The sequence below is a fragment of the Sesamum indicum genome, linkage group LG12, assembly GCF_026168435.1.
Source record: "Sesamum indicum cultivar Baizhima isolate 11 linkage group LG12, ASM2616843v1, whole genome shotgun sequence".
Taxonomy (NCBI): Eukaryota; Viridiplantae; Streptophyta; class Magnoliopsida; order Lamiales; family Pedaliaceae; genus Sesamum; species Sesamum indicum.
The window spans coordinates 10109474-10123448 of record NC_142668.1 but is presented as its reverse complement, the minus strand read 5'-3'; the positions used below and the strand labels follow the sequence as shown (position 1 = coordinate 10123448).

The 13975-nt window shown below is 31.0% G+C and overlaps 1 protein-coding gene across 1 annotated transcript; it reads right to left on the bottom strand.

The window, feature by feature from the left end:
* Positions 1–2767: 2767 nt before the first annotated feature.
* On the bottom strand, positions 2768–8341 carry LOC105165619 (shaggy-related protein kinase eta). Its single transcript, XM_011084686.3, has 12 exons — positions 8113–8341; positions 7040–7132; positions 6744–6803; positions 6391–6663; positions 6190–6264; positions 6016–6072; positions 5365–5505; positions 5214–5264; positions 5032–5127; positions 4869–4952; positions 4572–4673; positions 2768–3248 (listed from the first exon to the last, which is right to left on the bottom strand). Exons 1-12 carry the CDS (start codon positions 8269–8271, stop codon positions 3147–3149), a joined length of 1293 nt encoding a protein of 430 aa, XP_011082988.1. The 5' UTR covers positions 8272–8341; the 3' UTR covers positions 2768–3146.
* Between the last annotated feature and the right edge of the window lie 5634 nt (positions 8342–13975).

The following is a 13975-nucleotide window of genomic DNA, read 5'->3' as shown; positions in this document are numbered from 1 at the left end:
TAATTTTTTTATGACCAAATTACTCTTATACATCTTAACACATTAATGTATGTAAGGGGGTATATCTTCACCGTTCTAAGGATAGTTTAATTCGAAAAAAAATATTTGACCTGCAATAAGTCAGTTTTCAATCAATCAAGGGTAAGTATTAATTTTCATTCCACTTTTTATTAATATAAGCAAATTCAGTAAATTTTGATTAATGGAGGGGCGTATTTGTTAGATGAAAGCAAATCTCAAGGTGTTAGATATAACTTCCTGAATCACAGAGAAGCTACGTGTAACTAAACCAAACCCCAAGGAATGAGAGTGTAATTATCCCTAAATAGTATCTATCAATAGAAGGGTAACTTTTGATATTATAATAATTTGGTGTATGAGTATTAAAACTACTACTTTGAGCTAAAAATTCTTTTTTCTTTATAATAGTATAGATGAAGCAAAAAGGCTACTGTTTAAACCGTTGATAGGGTAATGTGCTTCAATCTCAAAACACAGGAGGTAATTTGTTAACTATTTTTCTACAAAAAAGTCTTTTGCTCATTTTTCTTATCATAAGAGGGTAAATCGCAATTAACACTTACTTTATGTTTATTTTCTAGAATTAATTACACTTAAACCCTCTTTAAAAATAAGAAATTACACTTTTTCAAAACAAAATTTTACACATTCATGTCATTTAAAAATTCCCCATTTATAGTTTATCTCCTTTTATTAAAGTTTGGACGGAAAATAAAAAAAAAATTGCATAAGCTTTTCATTTTATTCCTCATTCATCATTCTCTTAAGAATATTTTTTTATTCGTAAGGGATAAATGTAATATATATGAAGTTAAAAAAGTATAATTGTAATAAAATATTATTTTTAAACTATCAATTGGATAAAACATAGTGGCAATGAAAGAAAAAAATTACTCATCTTTTGATATTCTTTTTACTTCTTATATATAGGGTGAGATTAATATTATGGATAATTACACTCCTTTTTTCTTGAGGTTTGGTATAATTATATATACTTTTTGTGGTTTGAAAAATTTACATTTAACACCAATGAGGTTTGCTTCAGTCTAATAAATAAGTCCACACATTAGTAAAAATTACCGAATTTGCTAATATTAACAACAAAATAAAAACTTACATTTAACCCCGACTGATTTATTTTGGACTTATTGTAGGTCAAATAAATCTTTTTATAATCAAATTACCCTCATACGTCTTCACGCGTTAATGTATGTGAGGCGGTATATCTTCACCGTTATAAGGATAATTTAGTTCGAAAAAACTCATTTGTCCTGCAATAAGTCAATCAAGGGTAAATATCAATTTTTTTTTATTAATATTAACAAATTTAGTAAATTTTGACCAATAAGGACTTATTTGTTAGAAGCAGACATCAGGGGAACTAAATGTATCTATGTATAATTATATCAAATTTTAAAAAAAAAAATATAATTATCTCTTAATATTATTATTGCATCTATTTTCTAAAACATCTTGATCAAGTAATTCATCTAATGCTTCAAAACATTATGTGTTGTTAAAACTGTTGATTTGATTACAATATTGTGGTATTATATTCTTAAGCGCAATTCATACACTTATTAACTCTTGTTAAATAATTCTTGATTAACAATGTATTTAATATAAACATACTAAAGATTCAATTACTACACCAAATATTAGAATGTCATTTTCATCTAACGACTGTCAATTGAATGACAAGAGATAATATCTTATCTTAATTATATGTCAAGGCCTTGTTTGGTTTATCATACATAACCATACACTTGGTTCACTATATTAGAGTCCCATAGTAATATCAAATCTCATTTAAACAATTCTAATTCATGGGATACATTATCCAATCAATTAGCCTAAGATGGGATTAAAAAGTTTCTTCTTTATATATCCTTGCTTATATGCAAGTTTAGAGAAATATACTTTAAATTATAATAATTGATAATAAAATATATACTTCATTCTTGTTTGAAACTTCGAAAAATATTTGAATGTTAATTAGTTATTAAATTTCAAAAAATACATATATATTATTATAGAAGCAAATATCTTAAGAATATGTTACTTTGAGAAAGTGAATACATTCTTGCATAATAATCAAACTGCAAAATGAATCTAAATCGTTTCCAAGTTCAGAATATTTACATCAATCATTTTTTAAGTCGAAGCATTTCATTGTAAAATAATGTTTTTTTTTTAATTCTAAAATAATGTACGATATCAAGAGTCCGCCAAAAAAGAAAAAAGATAGTAATATCTACACTCCCTAATCTATAATCTGTTTACACAAACCACTCATGTCTTTTCAAAAGTTACAAATACACACCATGAAGCGTGGCATCATTTACACAAATCACTCTTGTTTTTGGAAAATTACACCCCCAAAAAATCAACATAAACTAAGCCTACTTTTTGATTGTCAGGAATGATTTTGTAATTACACAAAAAATAAGGGTAATTTCTGTAAATAGATCATAAGTTAGGGGTGTAAATATAATTATTCCATAAAACAAAATCATAATTTTATCTTCAGTAGCTAGGTTTATAAAATAATCTTCTTCCATCCTACAACTAGTAATATAATATCTTGAATTACCTGTTGTCCATGCAACAACTTAGACACTTGAAACCAAGTTTTCTCAGTAGTTTTACTAGCAGAACTCCGAAAGCAAATGAAATCTTGAAGAGGTCAGATGGTAGGTACGAACAGAGCGAAGTCTAATAGGGCTTTTAGCATGAGACAACTTAATGGTACCAGAAACAAACACAACCTCAGATGAAAATAAAATAGAAATACAATTGAAATCCTCGCACTATGCTGTTTCAAGGAAATCTGCATCGATTGACACCAACACCAACATCATATTTTCTACTACATTTCAGAATCTTTTGAGTTTTGACCTAGACAAATGTACAGAAGCAACGAAACTTGTTTAGCTAGGCGGAGTACTAGACCGGTACCACCAACTATGCTGTTAATCCGAGCAGACGCTATATGCATACATCATAAGGGGCGTCAAAGACCACTGACCTGGGTAGAAACGCCTGATAATACTAAACAGAGAGCTTTTGCTTTTGCTACTTATCCGCCAACTAAATGAAGAGGGCCGCAATTCTGATGTCAATCATCACGTCCCAGCAGGATGGGAAACAGGAAAATTCAGCCCAGCTTGTCGACGGATATGTTCGGGTATCAACTTGTTGATCAACTCAGGCGACGCTCCAGCTAGCTGCAATCAGGAGAATTTGATGTTAAATAGACAGGAACTCAATGCTAGTCAGTTGCAAGTAGCGAGTTAAAGATCTTATTGGGTGGTTGATAACAGAAAAAGATGAAGTGTAGTACTTCTTTGAAATGGGGATGATTTCTCTAATTACTAACTGTGCTTTTGTGCTCTACCCACGTGAAACATTTGTGGAACACATCAAGAAATTTGACCAAACAATTTTTAACACTAGAAGAGAAATGATCAAGGTTAACTTTTACTTTGGTAGCTGCAGAGTGCAAACTTGAAGTGGAAGATTTCAGAAGCATAATAAATAAACACAAATAGAGCATGGAAAGTGTTCAACATTCAGTCCAACTGTAGAAGACTTCATTCTACCAGTCAGTTGCAGTATTCATGCAAAACCACAAATATATCAAGTTTACCAATACTCCACCCAGGATCTATCGCTTACGCTGACAGCGCCTTTCTCTTTTTGTTCAATAAAAGTTGAACTCAATTTCCACTTGATTAGTTTAATAACCATAAGATAAAAAATATCAAATCCCTCGATTATGACTCCTGTTTCGGCTCAATTAAAGCAGATTCAAGCTTGATATGTTAACCATCAAACCCAGTTCGAAGACAAGTTCGAGTTCAAAGAAAATTCAAATGAAGCTTCAAGAAAAACTATCCAATTAATCTCAATCCACTTACACCACAGAATATATTACCATAGCAGTTTTTGCTTACAACTCCATATCATTTGTATAAAAAAGAACAGTTGTTTAAGCAACTTCAGAATCCACTAGCAGACAATTTATGCCTCTTCAAGCGAAGATGTCCAAATAGAAAACAGACAACTAAGGAACTTATGAGAAAACATGAATGCTGAGAAACACCACAAGTTGATGATAAAAGGATGAATAATGCACAAGAGTAGTATGATTGAAGTGTTACTCTCCCATGCTAAAACAGGATACTCAAATGTTATAAGTAGGGTTTATAAACCTTAAATGCAATATAAATGTTAATTAATAACTTGTTCCCTTTAGCATGTAAATTAGATAAGCAGCAGATCTTATTATGACAACAGAGGTAGATATAAGATCAGAAGCAAATGTTAAAGTTCACAAATAATCATGGACTAATTCAAGGGCTACTTTTCACCAATCAGACGGAAGTTTAATAACCAAAGTCAACATTTGCTCCTACCAAAATTAGAATGTTAACCCCCTCATTCAGCACTCTTTAGCCAGAAAACGGCCAAGGGGAAAACAAGAGAACAAACGAAAAAGAACAGAATGAGTAGAGTAAAAAGAATAATGGAGTAAGCTTGAAACATACTTCCTGTTTGAAGTTAAAAAGTGGGGGGAAAGGGCGACCATTTGGGAGGCGAGCATTTGGCTCACGAAGCTCATCAAAGAAAGGATGGGCACATGCTTCAAGCTGCAAAGAAAAGGTAATCAATTCCATTTGTACCATAAATAAATAATGTAGAATAACAGCAGTGAAAAGAAACCAAATTGCAGAAGATTGATGATTCTTCTGCATAGCTTGAATGCTTCACCAGGAATTCCAACAGAGCATAACACATATCAAGTATCATGTATGATTATAGGATAGGAATAAAATCAAACATACTGCTGTGCATCGAAGACTTGGTGAGTACTGAAGTAGCCGTGAAGCAAGATCAATGGCTTCAGGAGGCATTCGCTTATGGAAAACCTGAACAAAAAGCTTCATCATTAGTTATAACTGGAATTCTGTACACAAAAAGAAGAATATATGGCAAGTAGAGTAATACCTTGTGCCATGGATGGGCTTTAATCTGGGGAAACCTGAAGTCAGTGTAATTTGGATTCATACACCGAATTTCTTCTCGAGTTGGAGTACCAAGAACCTATTTGAGAAAGTTTTACAATTAAATAAAGGTACTAAAGCTAATCTCATTTGTGATCCAAAATATAATACACTGCGAGAGCACACCTTGATAATCTCTACAAGTTGATCAACAGCATTCTCTCCGGGGAAAAGAGGCTGTTAGAGAGGAAAAAATTAAGTTGCACCAAGAAGATATAAGAAGCTTGAGAAGTACATTTTGATGCTCAGGGCATACTGCAACATCAATGACACAAACCTGCCCCAAAAGTAGCTCAGCAAGGACACAACCAGCAGACCAGATATCAATAGAGGTGGTATATTCTGTTGCGCCGAAAATGAGTTCTGGAGCTCGATAATAACGAGAGCAAATGTAGGATATATTAGCTTCACCCTTCACCTGATAATTACAAGTTTTACATGGTAAGAAAGATGCACCAAGAATAAGTAAAGAAATCATGGGCATTTATGACATCAATATCCGATAATAAATTAATTGATAATGACAACAGGACTTAACCTAAAAGGAAAGAAGATAAAATATAATGTCATCCCTCACTCTGGTTGCAAAGAAATAAACAGCAAGTTATTCGACTGGGAATAAATGTTAACCTATCGCACTAATGCTTTTGAAAAACAAAGTGATCAGCCTAAGGCAGGTTCTCTTAGCAAAGAAAACAAAAGGGATTTTCTAAAATATAATTTCTCTCTGCTTTAAACATTGCTATCACCCCAGTAATTCTTGCTTTTCGGTGTTTTTAACCATAGTTACGGGTAATACTAAGATTTCTATTTTATACTTTGCATTAAATTGTCATCAAGCATAGTGTTCTCTGAATAAACTTTTCTGATAGGTTTGCTTAACCCAAATCATTTTGCATGTACAGACAAGACTTTGCAATGAACTTACAAGAACTTTAGCACTTCCAAAGTCACAAATCTTGACCTGGTGGGTAAGAGGATCAACCTGCAGACAGCACACAGTATCAGTTTATAAAGTCTATTAACCAGTCCAACTGAACCAGCAGTGCACATCCGCAGTGGGATTGATGGTGGCAAGGGAGAGAGACTTTGAGTTACTGACCAAAATATTTTGAGGTTTTATGTCCCTGTGGCATACCCCTGCAACTGTATGCATATATGCAAGGCCCCTAAACAACTGAAACAGATGAAAAAATGTTTTTGAATTAGAGAAGTTTTCAAATGATATCTCATATTTTAATTAGAGGTAACTGAATTATGCAGAAGTTTCCTGAGAAATAGACAAAATGAGATAAATCGAAACCTGATAGGTGTAGAGTTTGACATAGATGAGTGGCATCCGTTGACTTGAATTGGTATAATGTTTTAAGACCTTGTACATAGTCTCAGGCACATAATCCATGACCAAGTTAAGGAAAAGCTCATCTCTGGTGGTTGTTGAAAAGAAACAGTGCTTCAGCGAAATCACGTTAGAATGGTCCATCAACCTCATTAACTGAAGCTCCCGATTTTTATACCGCCTGTCTTGCAAGACTTTCTTTATGGCTACTGACTCTCCAGTTTCCAAGCATTTTGCCTACAGAAGAATGGCTCCAGCTCATTAGCCCTTAAAAACCAGGTTAAGACACAAATATCATCACCACATGGCAAACACACCTGAAAAACTATTCCAAATGATCCGGTGCCAACGACGCGCTCTGCCATGTAACTAATTGTCTGCAAAACAGCACCACAGCAGGATTTTAGTTTCCGTTAAGAAAATAATAAAGAGAAATAATTAATTATTCAACAAATTCCATGCAGCTTCACATAACCAGTCTCCAAAATAATTTTTAGGATTAGAAATTGAGTTGTGAGCTCTTCAGATCCATGAAAATAATGTTGATATTTATCAATTCTCTTAGCATTTAAAGCTGTAATCAATAGAAGCCAAATAGAACTTTGAGACCAACCCTTTTAGGCTCGCCATTTTTGCCTCCAATAGTAGTAGAAATAATGTGACCGGTAACTGGATCATTACCCTCAACCATAGACGATGGCATCTCCTGCAATACAAACCAAGCCAGGTTATCAATGCTTTAGCAGAGTTGATATCCACTTATAATAACCCGATGTTCATATTATCACCATATAGATCAGCAAAAGATCAAATGAAAAAGAAAAAATGATTAAGGAAATATGAAATTAAGTAAAGGCAAAAAGGACAGGGATCTATCTAGATATACTGAGTGTAGAACCAAGAAAAAGCAATGTCTTCCATAAACTATGACTTTGAAGAAAGCATCATATGCTAGATAACTTCAGAAGGAAACAAGCAGACTACTATAAACTTGAGGAGAATCAACCATCAGCCAGCTACACGAAACAAATCCCCATTCAATAGATTGAAGCATAATTCACCTAAAGTTAAAGAAAGGCAGCTAAAAGTTTACCTGAAGAAAGTAAGAAGTTTGCTAGAAGGAACTCCGATACCAGTTTTAAAAGAAAACTACATCTAAAAGACCCAAAGTTGAAGCAAAAATCAGTATGAATTTGCATTGCGTGAACATAGATGACAATGCAAACATAAAGAATCAAGAAATCAGAAAAATCCCAAAAAGAAAATAGAAGAAAAGAAGCAAAATCGACCTACAGTAAACCTTGAAGATAGTTGCTTTTATCATAAAACTTACAATTTTTCCTCTCAATCAGATGCATTAACCGAAAAATCCAGAAATTCCACAAGAGAAAAAAATTAGCAACAAAAGACAAGGGCACTCTTCCTAGCACAAAACCCAGCTGAAACACTCAAATCTGGAAGTAGAAAAACACCCATGAAAAGGGAGCAAACTCTCAGATCGCCGGAATATTCCCGGACATACTCTATCCGATCCTCTCCGGATTCAACGACAGGGATAAAAGTAAAGCTTCTAAGCTAAATCCGGTAAGAACAGAAGAAACGCAGCTAGGGTTTGGCGAATCAATGCAGGAACAAATCAAATGGACAGGAAAACGACGGCAGAGGAGGGTGGGTGAAGCGCAGTACCTTGTCGGCTTCCATATTGTGGGCAGCGGCGGAAGCGAACTTCACGGCGGCGGGGGGTGGTGGAGCTTGGTCAAGAAGAGCATTATGATGATATTGATGATGATGGTCGGGTGGTGGATTATGGTGATGCTGCTGAGGCCCCAGCGGCAACGAGGCCATGTGACTTTTCCCCTCTCTCTCTCTCTCTCTCTCTCTCCTTTTTCAAATAGTATATATTTTATATATCAAAGCATAAATTATATTTCATATACTACACACATATAATATAATATCATACATATAAATTGTATCTCTCTCTATATATATATACACACACATATTGTTGTGTGTGTTGTAATAAATTGCCCCAACCAATTCATTTATATTTTTACTTTTATTGATATAAATTGTATCCATTTTACTAAATCTGTGCATATATATATATATATACACACTCAATATATTATTTTTATTATTTTTACATAAACCAAAAAATTGCCATACCTACCAATTTATTTGTAAGCTTGAAAATTTAATCAAACCACTCGATATTCAATTTGATATAAAACGGTAAATGTTCGTTTATGTTCCTGTAACTAAATTCAAACATAATTTATCCTTAGATAAGTTTTTAAATTTGACTCATTCTTGATTAGATTACTGATAAAATAATAAAATATATTTAAAAAAGTCAAACAGCTCGATTTCGAGTTTGATTCAACTAATCTCGTTTTAACTCAATTTAATTATTACAATCAAACCAAATTCAAATATAAATTTCCGAACTTGATTGTATTTCAAACATGTTCGGCCAGTAAGGCTTCAGCTCAATTCAATTTATTTACTAGTCCAATTTACAAATGACTTATTTTCATAATAAATACAAAGAACTTTTATGATAAATTTAATAGTTATGCATAAAATTTTCCGCATACCGTTGATTTAATTGATTATTTATGAACATAATTTATTTGGTTATATTAAGGCTAAGCCCTCTAAATAACTAATTTGGTGTCCGAAATATGAAATGTCTAAAATATCCTTACACTCTTAAAAAATTACCAATAGCAATTTGGCGTGTCAAATATGAATTTCTAAAATATCCTATTTTTTCTATTGTATCTCTCTATTATCATCCACCGATGATTTTACAAACTTTTGTCGTGCTCTGTTCATTCATCGAGTGTGTCTTATTTACTATTATAAATAAATAGATAAATTACATTAATATTTTTAAAATTAGATCCAAATACACAAAATTCAGTTGATTTTGCAAAATCCTATAGGAATGTTACTGTAATATATTTCAGGAAGTGTTTGTGTAAATTTTTGCCACTAAAAAAGATGTCTACTAATAATTATAGCTCTAATCTCAAAGGGGTGTACTTGTAATATTGTAGCATGAGTGTTCGAATATTTGGGCTTAACTTTAAGGGGTGTCAATGTAATTTACTCAAATAAAAATGACGCGGTATAAAATGTACAATCACCCAAATTTGTTTTTAAAAAAAACATATTTCATTAAATAAAATTAAATAAGAAGAAAAAAAAACAAGTAATACAAAGTTGAAATGCTCTTTCTTTTTGACTTTTCTTCTCCTACTTTATGGGTTCTTTTTTTTTTAAGTAATTATTTCGGTACTATATTTTCAAATATACGACCAGTGTAGATATAATTGTAATGTACGGAGAGGAATATTATTTTATTTAAATAAAAGACTTATTAAAGTTTTTAATTTATTGAATTTTTATTTAAATGTTTTTAAATTAATACTAATTTTTATTTATTAATAATTGGATTTATTGTATAGTTGGGAGAGAGAAAAAAGACAAAGGGGGTGGGGGCAGGTGAGACCCACGCGACCAAGTGGAGCGTACGGCTACGCTCCAGTCCATGTGACTGCTTGTGGGACTACACTAATTTTGGCTTCTTATTATGAGGCCATTACACATGGCAAACCATTTGGATGTGGATGCTCCCTTTTTCTTTTTCTTTTTTCTTTTTTTTAAAAAAAATAATAAATATACTAGTTGTCGTCATACGTAATTTATGTATATACATAATAAATATTTTTTTATATTTTAAAATATATTATAAATATAAATAGAATATATATCCAATAAATTATATTTCAAAAAAAAAAAAGAGAGAAAGAAACAAAAGAAAATTAACTTAAAGTATTATCAACACAACAACGGAATTGATGTGGTGAATTAAATGACATGAAGTCATTTTATGTTAAAAAAAAAGGAAAGTAATTGTAACTAATTATTAAAATTATCTAATTAGGAGTATAATTATCATATTTAAATATTGTTGAGATGGTGTCATTAATCGCTGTTTGTGAATGTAGAGAGTCTTTTATTTTTATATTAGTTTAGACATAAAAAGATTTGAGAGATTTTGACTTTAATTACGATTAGTACTAGATTTTGATTTTATATTATTATTACGCCGTTTGTGAAGTTTAGAGGGTCTTTTAGGACTATGAATCACTTATAAAAGTACTTATAAATTACTCATCAACTCAAACCTTACATTGTAGAGGGAATCGAAACTACCACTATTTGAATGAAAGTGGCTGGTCGATATATATAAATATATATTTATATATAATGGGTATTTCGATTTTGATTATCACTACAATTAATAGAGCATACACTTAAGACTGTGAGTTGCTTACAAGATTTTGTACAAATTACCTATCTATTCAACCTTATATTTATAGAGGGAATCAAATACATGACAACTTAGAAGAAGATAATTCGTCTTTATTAGTTGAACCAACAAGTGTTAATAATAATTTTTCTGTATTTAACCAAAGACCCTTCTCTGAATAATTTGTCCTGAAAAATATTGTATTTTTAAATAGGGTAAAATATAGACATCTTCCAACGTATGGGTCATTTGCATTTTGTCTCTCAACTTTTTTTTTTTCTATATTTTTTCACCCAACTTTTTGATTTTATTGCCCTTCGTATTTTTAAGAAAATAAAGATGGAATATTCCGTTTGCGTGTGTATACGAGCCTAAAGGCGATTTTGGGTTCGGTAAATTATAAAGGTTAAATGCAAACAACCTCCCAACGTATGGGATCATTTGCACTTTGCCCCCCAACCTTTTCACAAAAAAAAAAAAAAAATATTAGAGAAAAGTTATGAAAAATGGAGAAAAAAAGAGAAAATTTTCAGAAAATTTAATACTTGATTTGCAGATAAACCACTTTATATTACAAGCCAAATAATATTGGCACAGATTGAAATACATACATATGCTTGATGGTAGCGCCGATAGAGCACGTTCTTTTTTTTTTGTTTGAGTTGTTCTTTTTTTTTTTTTTATACAACGTAGTGTATTTGATTTTGTTGTGAAGTTACACTCTTTTGTGATTTTTTCCTTTGAGTTGTTGAAGTTTAATCTCTTCATTTGAGTCGGTGAATTTTTCTTATTTTCTCATTTGAATTTTTTCCAATCTTTGTAATGTTTTGCTAATCTTGTGTTTATGTTGAAATTTTTTGTTTGTGAATTGAAGTTTAAAGTTTTCTTGTTCATTTAGGGGTTTCACGCACATGATATTGCAGAAAGTTCATGATTTTTCTGTTTGATTTTATCTTGTAATGTGAAATTATTTATCCTCAAATTGTGTATTGAATTTTTTCTCCATTTTTTGGATTTTTTTTCATTTTTCCAATTTTATATTTATTTTAATTTTTATCAAAAGGTCGGGGGCAAAGTGAAAATGATTCCATACGTAGGGGTTTCTGCATTTAATCTTTACAATTTCATCGAACCCAAAATCACCCTCAGGCACGTGTACACACTCGGACGGAATATTTCATTATTATCCCTCCAAAAATATAAAATGCAACAAAATTAAAAAATTAAGTGAAAAAATATTAAAAAAAAGAAGTTGAGAAACAAAATGCAAATGACCCCATACATTGGGTGTCTGCATTTTACCCTTTTAAATATTTTCAAAGTGAATGATGCCATGACAAAAGGAAAGGATAAAGTGATTAATAATCATTAGGAGATGCAATTAAAGTTTTTTTTTTCCCACTATTGTAAAGTTACAAGGAATCACAGTCCTAAGTCAAATCTTTTAAATATAAGTTGTATTTAAAATATTCCCTTTCTTTCATAAATTATGGTGTATTTGATTTTCGCTACAAAATATATAAAAAAGAGTTACATATTGGCCAATTAATTTAAAAAACGAAAAATTTTCATTTAAAAAAATAATAGATATTAATTAAATAAAGAGTGGATTTTTAATGACCATCTAATTGGTGTATTTCGACACACGTATTATAAAATGAAGTTTTTTTTGGATTAAATTTAAATAGTATGGCAAAAATTTCGTCTATATAAAAAAAATATTAATTACACTTTGTATCTATATGTCTATACCTGCACTCGCCTACGAGAAGTTCCCTTAACAAAATGATGTAGCATTGGTTATTATTTTTTTGAACAAAAATGTCCTTTTCACTTACCTCCTATTATCTTTTAATTTACGTCCTAAAATATGCTCTGTAAAATAATTCTCCATACGCTACTTTTAATAATTTTGAATTTTACATAAACTTTTATTTTAAAATAACATTTGAATTTTATATTTCTTTTATAATCTATATAATATAGAAACATTAATTATAATTATTTTATATATTAATGTATATATGTATGAATAAATGTATATGCACGTATACGTCAACAATTATTCTCTTCAAGCTCGAATTAGGTGATATGGATTTGCAATCGCAATCACACCTCGTTCCCGATCTTAGAAAATTCTTATGGATCAGAAAATACGTCAAGCTAGTCGGGTCGGTCCCCAACAAAAATGTTTCGATGCTCAAGTTAAATTGTCGGTCGAAAATATGTAGTGAACAGAAGCTAGATTGTTATAAAAATATAATTACCTCAATTGGTCTGATTTCCGCATATTTATATAGCTTGAACTTACTATGTTGGGCTGCAACGTGTCAAGATCATGGGCCTTGAGCCTTCAATCAAACAGCTCATCACTAATCATGTGCCTGGATCGCGATAGAGCCAAAGATCCGCAATCTTGCAACCGGATTTCCTCCTTGCCTTTCATAGAGCTAAGTTTGACTTAATAGCGCAGAATATCGATTTTACCCTTCATTAAGGGTATATCGGTCTTTTTGTAATTCTTCCCTCATCATGCATATTTCAGAAATTAATAATAGAACTAAGAATTCTTTTTGCCAAATATCAACGATATTTTATAAAAAAGATATACAAATATAAATATTGATATATATATATATAATAATAGGACAAATGTGTTTTTTGGTCTTCAAATATAGTCACTAATGCGATTTTCGTTTTTCTCAAACAATTTAAGGTTACAATTTTGTTCCTTAAACTTTTATTTTTTTGGCACTTTTGGCCTTTTCGTTAACTTTTCCGTTAAATTTAATCGAATTTCATTTAAGGTGGAAAAACATGCTATTTTTCTTCTATTTTGTGGTATTTTTCAAGTTGTAATCCAACGCATCTATTTTTTTTCAAATTTTAAAAAGAGAAGGTTGAAAGTTATTTTTTAAATAAAAATAAGTAACATAACTTTTATACATACGAAATGTATAACACAACAAAAAATACAAGAATTTGCAATGAAAAAAATACATGTTGATTTCGTCCACTGCAAAAAGGATTATTCGGATTCTATTGTAAATCCTATTATATCTTCGGCTATATTTAACATATTAATGTACTATGTGTACAAAAAATAAACCAAAATAACTAACTTATTTTGTTCAAATAATATGTTTTATATTAAAGGGTGAATAATAATTTACCCTTCTATGATATTAATAATGAGCAAAATTATCCTCTATGAAAAATAAATAG